Source organism: Hesperophylax consimilis, chromosome 3 (assembly GCF_061612785.1).
Source record: "Hesperophylax consimilis isolate HC1 chromosome 3, BYU_Hcon_1.0, whole genome shotgun sequence".
In the NCBI taxonomy this organism is placed as follows: Eukaryota; Metazoa; Arthropoda; class Insecta; order Trichoptera; family Limnephilidae; genus Hesperophylax; species Hesperophylax consimilis.
The window spans coordinates 40,536,924-40,552,494 of NC_142838.1; the positions used below are offsets into that span (position 1 = coordinate 40,536,924).

General features: G+C 30.8%; 1 protein-coding gene across 1 annotated transcript in view; it reads left to right on the forward strand.

The window, feature by feature from the left end:
* The window catches only part of LOC149425490 (neuronal acetylcholine receptor subunit alpha-10-like), an 87,970-nt gene that overhangs the window by 61,502 nt on the left and 10,897 nt on the right, over positions 1-15,571 (forward strand). Inside the window, 3 exon segments of the mRNA XM_089650786.1 lie at positions 5,950-6,166; positions 13,921-14,055; positions 15,077-15,155. Coding sequence (XP_089506912.1) covers positions 5,950-6,166; positions 13,921-14,055; positions 15,077-15,155 — 431 coding nt within the window.

Here is a 15,571-nt window from a genome sequence, read left to right on the forward strand (position 1 = left end):
AAGATCAAAGTACCCAACTAATTAAAACTATTTGAAAGTAAAACAAATGAAGAAACTCGGATTTGAAGCATTATTTTGAAATCACCCTTCATTTAACACGGTGTAATCATAAAATATTTCTGCTCTGCAGGGTTAAAACATCTGTTATTCAACCCTAAACCTTAGAGTAATAATATTATTACTCTAAGCCCTAAACACCAGAAAAAACTTTAACCCTAAAATAGCCGAAAAATATTTTTTTTTGGTTTTTTTTTTTTTGAAAATGCTCAAATCAAAAAACTTTATGTTTTTTTGGGTTCCCCATGTGGTGTAGATTCTCCAGTTTCCCGCTTGTACTACGAGTTTCCGGACACCGTGTATTGTGCTAAAATGAATTAAAAATATAACTGATTTTGTTTATCTTTTTGGAATTATTATTATAATATTGAACTTGTAATAAATTTTTGATTGTATGAACAAGATAAAAAAAGAAGTTTACGATTTGATCAAAAATGTTTGAAATAGATTTTTTATCAACTTTTATCGTGTTTGAAATTAAAATAATGCTCTTTATAATATGTGAAAGTGTTTTTAAAATACGTACATCTAAAAGGTAATTTTATCTAGTTTCTTTTCTATATTTTTTTTACTCTCCTAACTATTTAACCAAAACTGCAAGCAGGTACTTTACGGAATGATAAAAATTAAAAGCATTATTAGTTTGGCCTTGGAGATGTAAAGTTTTCACCTGCGGTGCTTTGTTTTTTGCGTTCTATTATTGTTTTTATTAAAAAATAACATTTTAGAAACGACAAGTTGGTTTAGAAATTTAACAATAAGGAAGTTGAGTGAAAAATATTTTGACTTATAAAAAATATGTTCATTTAGATCAAAAAATATCGATTCTAAATATATAAATATATTTCTATATTATTATTCTTAGAATTAGTTAAACGTTCTTGAAAAAGCATTCAATAGCAATAGAATATATACGCTCCACGATTGGTCGAAAGAATTCTGACGTCACATGTGTCGTGACTCGTACGTACAACGGATCACCTATGGTGCATCTCTTTCTATTACATGAGAGATGGTCGGTTTAGATGAGAGAGGTGTATAGGCCAAACGTTTATTTGGGGTTGTCAAATATATGTACGTATTTGTTGTTATTATTATATGAAATGGATTTCTAAAGATACATATTCGTATAGTGCTTTATAATAATATGTTGTTTATTGCATAACTTAGAAGTTTTTATTATTATACATGTCGCATAACATGTGATGTATGAACGCATAAATGAATAAACAATTATCTTTGACGGTTTCCCTTGATTAACTTTTTTGCTTTCGTATAGTGGCAATTTTATAAAATTGTCTACAAAATAAATAAAAACCTCTTTTGCACTTGAAATCGAGCGTTTCTAGACTCCATTTGCCAAGCGATTTTAATGTTTATTCCCTATATTCGTGAAGAATATTTACATTTTTGGCATGAATTTAAATCACTTTCTAAATAAATCGATCCTAAGTGTGTTGTCTGGCAGAAGTAAATTTAGTAATCTTTCCTTCCTTGGTAAAATAAATAAAACCCGTATAAATATCGTTCCCTGCATCGATGTTATATCAACATAACAGTAATATAAAAATAAGTTAGTAAAAATAAAATACAAAGAAATAAAATTTGTTGTTATATTAGCCATAAAATTAGTTTATTTTGTCATAAATAAAGCATGGTCAAAGTTAGAAGAAGAACAGTAGTGTGTAGCGAACTCATTTCGAGGTGATGTCACCGTTGAGTCTTACACGCTTCAATGGGCGACATAAATCCAAGACATCGAATCTTCTTGCAGACTTAAATGCATTGGTAGCAGGCAGGATAGATTTCGAATCCTCGATTCTGGTAAACCGCCTAAAATTCCGAGTACCAGAATTCCTTGAAGAACTCAGTCTACGCAACCTGGTTCTAAGGACCCTGTCACATTTAATGACATTCATCCAAGATGCTTCTACATTGGATGCCGCCGACAAAGAACTATCGTCCAATAGTCGAAAAATTTTAGCTGCCAACTTCAAGGGCAGTTTTGCGATTAGGTCCAAATTTACCGAAGCCACGCGAGCAGCTTCCACCTGGGTGATTAATGCAGTGAAAAAATCCATGGCAATTATTAGGTAAGACTAATAGTTGAGTCGAGAGGAGGTTTGTGTAAGGTTTCGAGATTTCTTGGAAGCTCATATTAATTTAATAATACCATGCCGCCGACAGTACGATAGTACAATATTACAAACAAAAATAATGACTCATTTTATTAACTACTTGCTTTTTGTACCGATTTCCCTAACATTCAATAAAACAAATGGTTCGTGTATGCAATATATGTAATAAAGGTATATTCAAATAGGACCGGCGTAAGAGGTTAAACTACCCTTCCCGCCGGAAGTGTTAGTTACAATACTTAAAAAAAGACAAATATTCTCGAATTGCAAATAACCTGACAATATTTGAAAATCTCCTACTACCATCACAGTAAGCGGAAAATGTTGCTTGTGTCACGATGAAGGACCAACCCAGGCGATAAATTGAAATCATGACGCCGGGGTGGGACCCAGCCGCAATGCCAAATAAGCCATTGACCGGTCATACACATGTTAAATATATTTTACTATAACTATAAAATAATATTTTTTTATAAAAAGACATGCTGCAGAAGAAGACCTTACATAATCTTAGTATATAAAAATCACGTGTTGCTGTGTTGACGTCTGTCCGTTGCCGCGCTCCGCGGTCTTCTGACGAAATTCTAGAATTCAGTACAATTTTTTACTCAAAAAAATTATTGCGTAAGCGCCAAAGTGGATTTTATTTTATTGTGAATAATTTAATAAAAAACGGAAAAAAAGTTAATCAAATCAAGTGGTAGCAAATAAACATAGCCATATAAAAGTATTTTTTAAAAGTTGTTTCTTATACGAGTTCATAGTAAACTCTTGAAAAGGAAATCTGTTTAGTAGTTTACGCCTATATTTTTCATGACGTTATTAACAATTTTATTTTAATTCTGATCAAGGCAAGCGATAGAACAAGCTTTAATGTATCCATAGTATATGTTTGGTATTGAAAACCTATAACGATTTGGAGAAAAGATTAATCTAAATAGTGATTTCACTTAATGCTCCACCTTAACGATCGATTGTTATTTCAACTTTTAGTAAATTATTTTATAAATAATTTTTTGTTTTTGTTATGTAATAAAAGGGTTTTATGGAGGGTATTTCATATAATTACGATTACGGTTCCACAAATGTATTGATATAATCTTCAAAAACATCGTGCATTTTGTATTTAAGAACTTAAAACTTAACAGCTTTACTAAAGAAAAACCACTTACGTCCATTTAAACGATGTTTTTGTTACACGTTATACAATCACTGTACAACTTTTATTTAGAATTATAACTAGTAAAAAATGTTTTAACTACATAAGATTTGGCGAAACAGCCCTATAGCAAGCCCGCGCACGCACCTTACGGACCTTTGTGTGTCTTTTTCGCGGGAATATTGATAGCATTGCTAATGTGTAATGCGTCATTTAAAATATGTTTTCGTCAATAATTTCTATTCTAATTACAAATCAACTATTATATTATTATAATTCAAAATATTTACTATTATTTGTGTTAATTTTCGTCAGACATTATTAATGTCAAATTTTGAGCATAGTTTCATTTTACCGGAAAAGAGTGTTTATTTTGTACATATTATTTTTAATTACCATTTAATAAAACTTCCATGAAAGTAATGTTTTTTTAATAACACGCCTTCTGCGTATATAAAAAAAAAACAAATTTTAAATAAATCAACGTATATATTGTGCTAAAATGAATTCAAAATATCTGATTTTGTTTTTCTTTTTGGAATTATTATTATAATTTTGAACTTGTAATAAATTTTAATTTTATGAACGAGATAAAAAGAGAATTTTTGATCAAAAATGTTTGTGATAAGATTTTTTTTTCAACTTTAATCGTGTTTGAAATTAAAATAATGCTCTTTTCAAATATCAAAGTGTTCTTAAAATACGTACATCTAAAAGGTAATTTTATCTAGTTTTTTCTATTTTTTTTTACTTTCCCAACAGTTACCTAAAATTTCAAGCAGGTATTTTTATATGTTAATTATTACGGAATGATAAAAATAAAAAGCATTATTAGTTTGGCCTTGGAGATGTAAAGTTTTCACCTGCGGTATTTTGTTTTTTGCGTTCTATTATTGTTTTATTAAAAAAATAGCATTTTAGAAACGACAAGTTGGTTTATAAATTTAACAATTGCCACCGACTGTAAATTTAACAATGTCAAACTGTAGGTTCTCTATCCCCTGCGGCCCGCAAACAAATTGAAAATGGATAAATTAGTCCTCCGGCTAAAAAGGTTTATAATCACTGACCTATAACTTTCTTACCGTTTCGACGATCTAAGATAAACATTTCGGTAAAGTTGTATACCGATAGTTTTAGCACAAATAATATTATGATTAACTGTAACTTTGTTGATGTGGTTAATGAAAACGTTTTCTGATTAACCTTTGCGAAACTGAATTAATAATCTCACATAATACATTTTGAGGAACGATGGCGTGGCCTTTTTCCATACAAAACATGGATTTGAATTTGAAAATTTTTAATTATAGCCTATATTTCATAATTTAAAACACAAATAACTAAATAATAAAATAATAACATGGCATGTGATTTCTCACGAAAACGGCGCTATATAAATTAGCCAAATATTATTTATATAGGTCAGTTTAATGTCATTTCACTTCAAGTGCGCTTAACTATAACAAACTTAAAACGGTAATTCAGCATTAGTGGTCATGTTCTTAAAATTATTCCTACAGTTTGCCTTACCCAATACAGAGCTAATATTATAACACTAAATACAATGTTTACACAATGTTTATACAAACATAATATAAAACAGGAGTTTAGTTTGTGCTCAGAAATGAGAATCTTCTGAGCAGACATTTTAAAGAGGTACAATAAGGAGGCAACCGAAACCAAACAATTACCGGAATTTTTAGAATATGGCTTATTATAAGTCAAAGATGTGTATATTCTTGGTATACCTTATATCGTTTGATAAACGGGAGTCTAGAAACGTTCGATTTCAAGCACAAAACTTGTTTTATATTTATTTTGTAAATAATTTTATAAGAAAGCCAAAACGTTAATCAAGTGAAACTTCCACAGATAATCTTAGCTATAATACTGTATTTTTTAAAAGTTGTTTTCATTACGCGTTCATACATTCTAATGAAAAAATTTTTTAGTAGTTTACACTTATTTTTTTTATTTCTATTCTACTCAAGCGAAACTATAGGAAAACTTTTAATTTATCTAAAGCATATTTTTTGGTATTCATAATGTACACCAATTCGTTATAAGATTAATCAAAATAGTGATTTAGCATTAAGCTTCGCCTTAACAGTTTTAGTGTAAGAACGTAATAATAAGGTTCCACAAATTGTTTTGTTTTTAATTCGACGGCCGGCATAGTCCAGTGGTAACGCATTGGACTGCCATTCCGAAGGTCGCGGGTTCGACCCCGGCGTGCGCAAATAAATTTTATTTGATTAATTTGTGTTATTTCACAATTAATTAATTAAAATAATATATAGTATATTTGCGGCACGTTCCAGAGTGGAAGATACTACCAGTATCGCCCTGGTGTAAGACCACCATTCAGAATTGAAACGTTGCTCCAAATGGCTTTAGCCGTGTTTAGTGACTAGATCTGAATAGCCAGGTACTTCCCCACCTTCCTCTTTCCCTTCCCCACTTACCTTCAGCCTCACAACATCCCCCAATTGGGGATGCCATAGTCTCACTGGCTCCAGACGGGAGCAGTTGGGACTCTTGTGAGGTATCCACTATAAAAAAAAATTAAAAAAAAAAAAAAAATTGTTTTAGCTCGACTTGATCCAGGAATCCGACGAGGGTGACATGACGAACTACCAGCCCAACGGAGAGTTCGACCTGGTCAGCTTCGATGCCAAGAAGAATGTGGAGTATTACTCCTGCTGCCCGGAGCCATATCCTGACATCACTTACCTCATCAAGCTGAGACGGAGGCCGATGTTCTACGTGTTTAACCTCATTCTTCCTTGTATCCTGATAAACGGAATAGGTTTGTAATATCTTATTCTGAACTTCCCAACGACATGAAAAACGTGAAAGGTCTCGCGTTTTATGTTAGAAATTATGTGCAGCTAGTGTATTATTTTATAGCTATTTTTCACATTAATTCCGCACAGGAAGCCATGACGAAAATAATATCCCTTAGGGCCTATTTCATCTTTAAAGATGCTGTATGGAGGGTTTTTTTAAGGAAAGGAAGGAGACGAAGTTCTGGGAAGCAAAAAGGAATGAATGGTGGGTAGGAATCTAGGGATTAGAGTGTCCAGCAGTGATGGACGAATGATCTACCCATCTCTACTTAATATCCACTTACCATCTGTCCTTAACTACCCAGCGGCAATGTGTATTGAAAAAAAATATTATTTATTTTTTTAAGATAATACTAAAACGAAAATTTCAGAAAAAAGGGCTTCTAGGTCTTGAACACAAGACCCTTGCCTTGTCGGGGCGCCGCTTTACCAACTGAGCTACTGGGACCCTATCTCATTCGATCATATTTAACTGTATCATACTTCAAATAAGAACTAGGTACTTACTAACATTATTTTCATTTTCTTATCGCACATTTTTATTGGTTGCTAACTTTATGTATGATCGCAAGATTCAACTCGAACTAAATGCAATCTAGACAGTATCTTGGATAAATATATATATATATATATATTTTTGAATGTGCTACATCTATTGACTTTTCTTCAAGTCTCGGATGAACAATTGTTTTTGGAATAACTTTATGAGTAAAACCTCATATAATATATATATGGTCTGATTACCATGTGTCTATATTACCTACACATACATATATATTGAAATACATGATTATAGTAAATAGTAATTGTAATTATATGAAATGTATTAACTGTATTAACTGCATTGTATTAACTGTACACGTGACTTTATTTGTACATAATATGTGAAATGTTAACTCTTCTTCCATCCACAAGCTAAGGCTTTTAATGGAAGACCAGTAAAATTATAATATATTATGTTGTTTATTGCATTAAAAAAAAAATATATATATATATATATATACAGGGTGTCCGGAAACTCGTAGTACAAGCGGGAAACTGGTGAATCTACATCACATTTGGAGTCGATTTTGTAGTATATTTTTTTTTTATTTGAGCTTTCGTTATCGAGTAAATCGAGTTTGAAGTTGATTTTTTTTTTTTTTTTTTTTCTTTTAATCAAATTCTTATAAATTATTACTGAAGATCAAAGTACCCAACTAATTAAAACTATTTGAAAGTAAAACAAATGAAGAAACTCGGATTTGAAGCATTATTTTGAAATCACCCTTCATTTAACCCGGTGTAATCATAAAATATTTCTGCTCTGCAGGGTTAAAACATCTGTTATTCAACCCTAAACACCAGAAAAAACTTTAACCCTAAAATAGCCGAAAAATATATTTTTTTGGTTTTTTTTTTTTTTTTTGAAAATGCTCAAATCAAAAAACTTTATGTTTTTTTGGGTTCCCCATGTGGTGTAGATTCTCCAGTTTCCCGCTTGTACTACGAGTTTCCGGACACCGTGTATATATATATATATATTTTTTTTTATTTATTATTTAACATTATAAATGTTAACAATATGCAGACTTATATGTATATTTTTTTCGTTATTATTCTATTTCTCCATAAGTTGAGCTCCAGGAGCTCGTGTTTATGGGAGGAGTATTTACATTTAGTTCTAATGATTTTTTAAACAATAATCAAAAACTTTTGAAATAAATACAAACATAATATTAACAAAGGTACACAAATTAGAAAATTGTGTTTTAAAAGATAATTAAAATAATACATCTTTTTACAGATTATTAAGCGTGAGGAAATTAAGGGGGATTATTAATTATTTTTGGAATATCTTAGTGAATAAAACCTCAAATTGTACTATTTAATCTTTGAAGACAATATTAATGAATCCCAAATGAAAAATCTGGTACCTGGTGATATTCAATTCAATTTGAATCATTTTCTGTTTCACATTTTTCGTTTGACCTCCGTTAATAATGTATTCAATATTTAAATATTGATTTGTTTTTAATTGAAAAAAAAAATCATTGGACAGCAAAATTACTTCTACATTTTTTACTACAAATAGGCCCAGGAAACGTTTTCGGATACATGCTGATACTCACTATACAAAGAGTCGTACATTTTCAGAATCGGGTTATTAAACTACAAATTTTTTAATTGAAATTCCTTTTCCTAAATAATAATAATATAATATTTTGGCTAGTTTTTGTGAGAAATCACCTCAAGGGCGCTGTAAAAATATAATTCTTAAAAACTAGATACTATAAACTAAATACTAGAACTACTGACTTAAAACTAGTGACTTACCTCTAAGACTTATATCTAGAGACTTACGACTAAGGCCTATAACTACTATCTTAATGATATATATATTTACATATGTAGTAACTTACAACTAAAATTAACATTAACAATCTTATTTTACGAGCGCCAGAAGAAGAAGGAAGTACTATTATATAAGGGTGTTTTTATAATTAGTTTTTGTTGTTAGCTGGATATATATCTTAAATGAATGAATGAAATTAATTGTCGATCTTGAACGCATTTAGATGATTCATCTGTAAACAATTAAACCGATTTACGTGTTATGTTCCCGCTGATATTTTCCATTGTCCATTGGTATGCAAGTCAATAGCATTTTGACTTTATCATAAGTAGTTGAACGGAATCGCTAGAGAATTTAAGTGTGTGAATCAACAATTACGGTATAAAAAAGGAAAAAATGCAATATTTAGGTAAAAAGACGGATTTATGGAAATGAGTGTCTGAAAAATGAGTTTTTAGTTTGAATTATAGAGGAAGTTTATTCCAAGCCTTAGGGCCGGATACCCCGAATGCACATCACCAAACTTAATGCCAGAATTCAAGAGCCAGTGGTCCACATATAAATGAATGTAAAAAAAAATACAAAATTTTATATTACCGTGTGACTTTTTCGTGACTCTTTTCAACTCAAACAAAAACGTTGTTCGTGTCTCTTCTCAGAACACTTGTAAGACCTATTTCCCAAAGAATAAAGTCCCACAAACCCCTCCACAATCAGGCCTTATTCATGTCAACGCTCTTTGGCAGCACGTACACTTTTCAAATACTTACTAGATATTTTCAGGGATACAGGACCCGAAGAGAAAAATTACTGAGAACCATAGACATTCAAATTAATACACTTAACCTAACAGGAAATCTGGGTATCATTTCGACCAGCTGGAAGCAAACAATGTGATCATATTTTTGGCACCAAGAAGGTTCGAGAATACTTAGAATAAACTACGATAGTGGTCGTACATTCACCACCGAAGAGCGCATATTGAAATAACCAGACCCTGCGCAGAAAAGTAAGTTCGCTAAAGTAAGACTTTTGGATCAGGATCTGTATGTTAATTTTTAAATAAACCGCCTAGCATAGCGACGCTAAAATTGAGGTGTGTAAATTATAACACATTGACAAAAGTGTCTAATTAAATTGTGTAATAAAATATTTCATTTTGGAAATAAGTCGAACTTTTGGTTACCTGATTTGGGATTTGCAGTTAAGTTTTTTACGCATTCAGAAGATGGAAGATTTGTTTACACTGAAACCAATATCCCACTTTACGTTTTGTGTTTTTAAATAAAAATCTTAAACTATTTGTAACCCTGAACAACCAAGTGATGTAATTTGACGTGCAATGACGAAAACTGTCACTATTTTTTTAAACAGAATTTCTACAGAAAGATATTACCTACGCATTTCTAAAACAGAATAAAAATAAGGGTCTTGTAAAATATAGGTATTACAGGGCGGAAATTTATCGCGTGTCTGGTTTTGAAAAGATCCTTTTTTAATTTGACATTTCACACAACATATAACACATCAGTTATATTTTTCTAAATGTCGCACTAGGCCGCACAAGGAAAATGTTTTGTTTCATATTCGCATATTTGGACGAGGCAATTCCCTTTCACTCGATGTGGCAAATGAAAGGGGTTTTGCACCCATGAAAATGAGGAAATATAAAGTCGTTGGCTCTATGATTACGTAAAACGTAGTTAAAGGACATCGCGAAGGGTTCAGAAATCAAATAAAGGTCTGCTGTTGATTGATCCGTTGTCCCCAATCCCATTTTCACATAAACGACGCATGTAATAGAAAGATGGGTCAGAACAGAGCTTTCCGTGGCTGGACCGGACTAGTACTAATAATGTATATACGTATTTATTTATTCATTACATCTCACTATACATAAAACACGTTTTTTTCACATAAAAATCAACCTCACTAGGACTAAGCCTACATCGAGGTTAACAATTTACATTTGAGTGAAGCAAACATAAGAGTAATCACAAACATAAAGTAATTCTACATTTAAACACAAAATATTTCAAAATTAAAGAAAAAATAAGTATTAGATCTGTTACCAGATGGGTAATTTGACAGGTAGGTATATTGTAACAATATTTGAACCATAACTAATCATTAATCATTATTCAAAAGAAGAAGCAAAGTAGATAATAAAGACAGATAGGGTGACATTCAGTTTTTAGCAAAGGGGACTTATATATAGACTTAAAATCTTATTATTTATGAAAGGACAAGGATGTATATACACATTTTTCAAACACGACATTTTAGCTCGTAACTTTGAATGTGTATTGCGTAGGTACCTGGTATCTACTACAAGGAGAAACTCTCTGATATATAATACTGTTAATTTATTAAAAAATCTGGTCAAATTATTCGTTTTCCTTCATTGATGTTTTCCTGTCAAAGACAGGACGGCAGCCCTTTAGCGAATGAATTGACAGAGTTCCTAACAAAGTATCAGTTAAAAGCGAATGTTTTATGAGGAAAATTGATATTGATTTTGACAAATATTTATTAGGAAAATAACACGTGTTCTCGATATACTCTGAATGACTAATATTTTATTAAAAATTTGGCATGCTATCACTTTTTAACAGGATCACTTTTCTCCGTGTGTCGATTTATCCGAAAAATCATTGGTTTCGTCAACACGACGTCAGCACAACTAGCTGAGCCACGAAAAGAATAAAATATGATATTCTTTTAATTTAAAAATAGAATATAATTATTTACAATTATTAAAAAAAGTATACGTCTTAAAAGTTGATAATTAAATACAATATTAGCGATACTCAATTGAAAATTCGAAACAGAAAAATGAAAAAAGATTTGGTAATCTAATGCGACCCTATCCCCTTCGGTCACATTTAACTATATCATACTTTGACTAAGAACTGCCAACATTATCTTCATTTTCTTTATGCATATTTTATTGGCTGCTATGTATGATTGCAAGATTCTTCCCGAGGTAAATGCAATCTGGATAGTGAATTCGATAAATAAATTTAATGTGCGACATCTATTGACGTATATAAAAGTTTACGATGAGTATTTTTTATTTTATTTTACTAACAACTTAATGAGTAAAACCTCGAATTGTTATAATTAAATTTAAAAATAACAAATTAAAGTTTCACTAACTAAGCAATTCCTTAAAAAATGTTATTTTCCTCAATTTGTATAAAATCAGATAAAGGCATGTTGTGGAAACAATACTGTGTTGTCTTCTGTGGCTTTCACTATAAAATAAACGGAATTTGTAATATTTTCTAGAAGACTAAACAAAAGCTTTCAAGGATTTCTGTTAAATTCCATTTAGTTACCAAAAAGCACAAATTCGGAATTCAGTAATGGGGTAAAAGAAAATTAAAAACCGGAACTAAGTATAATGAAAACAACCTCGGAAATCATTAATATTCTTTCTCCTTGTTGTTAATTCTAAATTTATCATAATGAATACTGTTTTTAAAACAATAAATTAAGATAAACACTGAGATGGGTTTAAGTATGCCTTTATTAGCGTATTGCGTTTACGCCCAGTACCTACCTATATTAATTTTGTGGCTTTTACAATATTTTAAATTCAAATATATTTTATTCTATTTTTTATTAGTTTCTATGGCAAAGTTTGTATCTGATGTAAGCACCTAAAAAACATAATATTAGAATGATGTCATCGTTCTTTCAGTCCTCCAGTAGAGTTTCCTGTTCTGAGGCTTCCTGTAGTTTTATATGTATGTATTTTGTTTCTATGGTTACATGATCACTCCTCAAAATGACAAATCAACACACAAACATGGGATGAAACAAAAAACTTTTTGTTTAATCACTTTTCATAACTTTATAAGACTTTTTATATTTATGTTGAATTGTCATTTTGATGAGTTATCTGGTCACCAGTTTCAAGTTATCATATTGTGAAATGCAGGTCAACATTGTAAAATAACCCTGCAGCCACACTCGCAGTAAGGTTGAAATTGCTTTGGCGCGTTATTTCTCGTCAAAAGGCGTGTTTTTATCCATTTTATAAATAACAGACTCAATTTTAAAAATTATTACTTGTAAATAATTTTTTTTTTTTTTTTTAAATTTTGTTATATATGTATTTTTTTCAATAAATTAAGATACAAATTATTACATGTTACACTGTGATAAAGAGAAAAATAATAAAAGCCTTTCCACGCCATAAGAGACAAGGTTCTGGCGTTTGGTGGGGGAATTCATGCTCAAATAATTAATTTTTATTTATTTTTTATTTTATATAAATATAAGTGGGTTCAGTGGTGTCATACATTCCATATCGGTACAAAATATATTTATAATCGCAATCTCACCAAAGAAGAAACTGGTTCTTGTGCTTGATGAGCGAGTTACACTAATTATAAGGAAAATTGAATAACATTATGCAATAGGTATATATAATAGTAACAATTGAAACTTCTGGATTATCTATATGTGTAGGTGTACATATATAGGATTTTGTTACATACTAAATATTGAGCAATTAAGAGAGTAATTAGTAACATCTAAATAAAGTAGAGATGAATATGGACTGATAATTTATTATTAAATAGTCAGTGAACAAGTCAGTGAAAGGGAAAAACAAGCAATTATTTATTTAATTGTTCCTCACAATTATAACTTCAGTTAGTTGATATCTTTTAATTTCTTTATTTCAATCGGAAGGTTGTTGAAATAATTTATTCCTAAATAGGTATAGTTATTTTCCATTAGTTTCGTATTAAATTTTGATGCTGTTGATAACTTTTTGATAAGTGGGTTTCAAAGTTTTTGATGATATAATCTTTGTAAATTTGGATAATTGCATTTTTCTTGATGATATCCTCTATTCATTAAATTAATTTATATATTTAAAAAAAATATTTTTTTAAACCTTTAATTCATTAAATGAACAAAATAATGAAAAAAAAATAGTCTTGTCGGAATTTAAATGAAAATGTGTCTTACTCGCAAAATTTTATTGCAGCTTTCAGAATATTCTATGTATTTTAACAGGGTGTTAAATTTCATAAAATTCATTGGTAGAAATTTTGTTGAAATTATTCGCCTTAACTGTAGAAAAGATAAGAAAACACTAAAGACGGGTTGTTTCAAAGAATTGAACAATTCATCATATTTCAAATTTGATTTTCAAGTTCTGTGAAGGTTCTACTCAAGTTCTGTTATTATATCATTATCGACCCGTTGTTTCACAAAACTGAAATAATGTCATAACTTGCATCGAACCTTCACAGAACTTGAAAAACAACTTTGAAATTCGATGAATTGTTAAAATTCTGTGAACCAACCGGTTCATGGTCATTACCTCATTTTCCTTGATTTAATATAAATTGTTTTCAGCTCTGCTTGTCTTCTACGTGCCTTCCGAGTCTGGTGAGAAAGTCACTCTTGGAATAAGCGCTCTCCTATCAATGACAGTCTTCCTCATGACCATACGAGAGACGCTTCCCCCCACAGAGAAAACTCCGCTTATAAGTAAGATATTCCCATGTATATCTTCACCTTTTGGAAATAATGCTTAAAAATATACAGAAACGAGTTAATAGTAGCAATAATAGGAGTAGGACTAAGTAAATTATATGTGCAGAGATGATTTAAAGAAATTACCAAATTATCATATTATCTGTATCAAATATGGAAATTATTCCGTTAGATTGTTACACGCGCTATTTTCAATGAGATAAATATTTTTTAAACGTGAAAAACTTGTAATCGTATTCCCTAATGCAGCCAGTCCGTTAAAAAAATAACAGACAGAACGACAAACCTCGTTAAACCCTGTATAAATATCACATTCTTTAAAAGTTTCAACTTTAATTTGTTAAAACTCATTACTTTTAGATCGGCTAAAGTTTCGTTCAATTTTGCCAAATAATACATTTAGTTGAACACATTACAGTTTTTTGTGGTTCATTCGACTTCGACTACAGTATCCAATTTAACCGATACGAGTATATCTCAATGCATCCTGTATCTCATAATGCACTTCGCATTTCGCAATTTACCCACCGAAACGTGTTTTTCATTTGTGATGTAAAGTACCTACCTACGTTGAGTTATAGTTCCTGCTTAATCTATAACTATGCCTTAATCGAATTTCCAGCAATTTACTAGGTATATCCCGAAAAGCAATTTGATTGTGACCCATAATCGTTAGGAATTTTTTATTTGTTTTTAAGTACCATCTAAAAATAAATGGGATTGTAATCACTTCGTGCTTTTTTAATGAAGCTTATATTTTGTGTCTTCCAAAATTGGTTTTTAGATTATCTCAATGAGATAGCACAAAATTGTCCAATATGATTACAGAATATTTTTAAACCATTACTAAACGGTGACGGTGACTGACCAGGATTGTCTGGCGTTCAATCGTCTCTGCATATCCACTCCCAGACAGTTAGAGTTATTAGTACACATCATTAAAAATACAAAATGCGAATGGAAAAAAATCAACATCTATAAAACAACATCTATTGAAAGCTTTTAATGTTTTCAGGCGTATACTACGGGGTTAGCATCTGCCTGGTGTCGTTCGCATCAGCCCTGTCAGTCGTCACTCTGAATGTGTATCACAGGTATGTTACTGCATTTCATTTAATTGCATTTACTTGTCGTCAACATGATGCACAAGTACTCTATGAAACTGTCTACTTTAATAATATTCATAATTTGTTTTACGTGCAAGCTAGTAGCGTAACTATGTATTACAGACCCCGGGCAAACCTGTTAACCGGGCCAATTCCAAAAAGAATGTGATTACAAATAATAGTTATGAACGGTCCCTAGAAATTCGTCTCTAGTCCTTAGTCACACAGTAAGTCCACTTCTTGCTAGGTCTGCCTGTGGTTCGAATCCACTGGGTAATTCTTCAATATGGCCAACTCATCAAATTATTTGGTACCAACGGAATCTAACGACGTCGTAAAATTTCGTTCAATTATTGATTCTTCAGATGAGTATAGCACCGTAGGTAAAATCTTTAAAATTCATT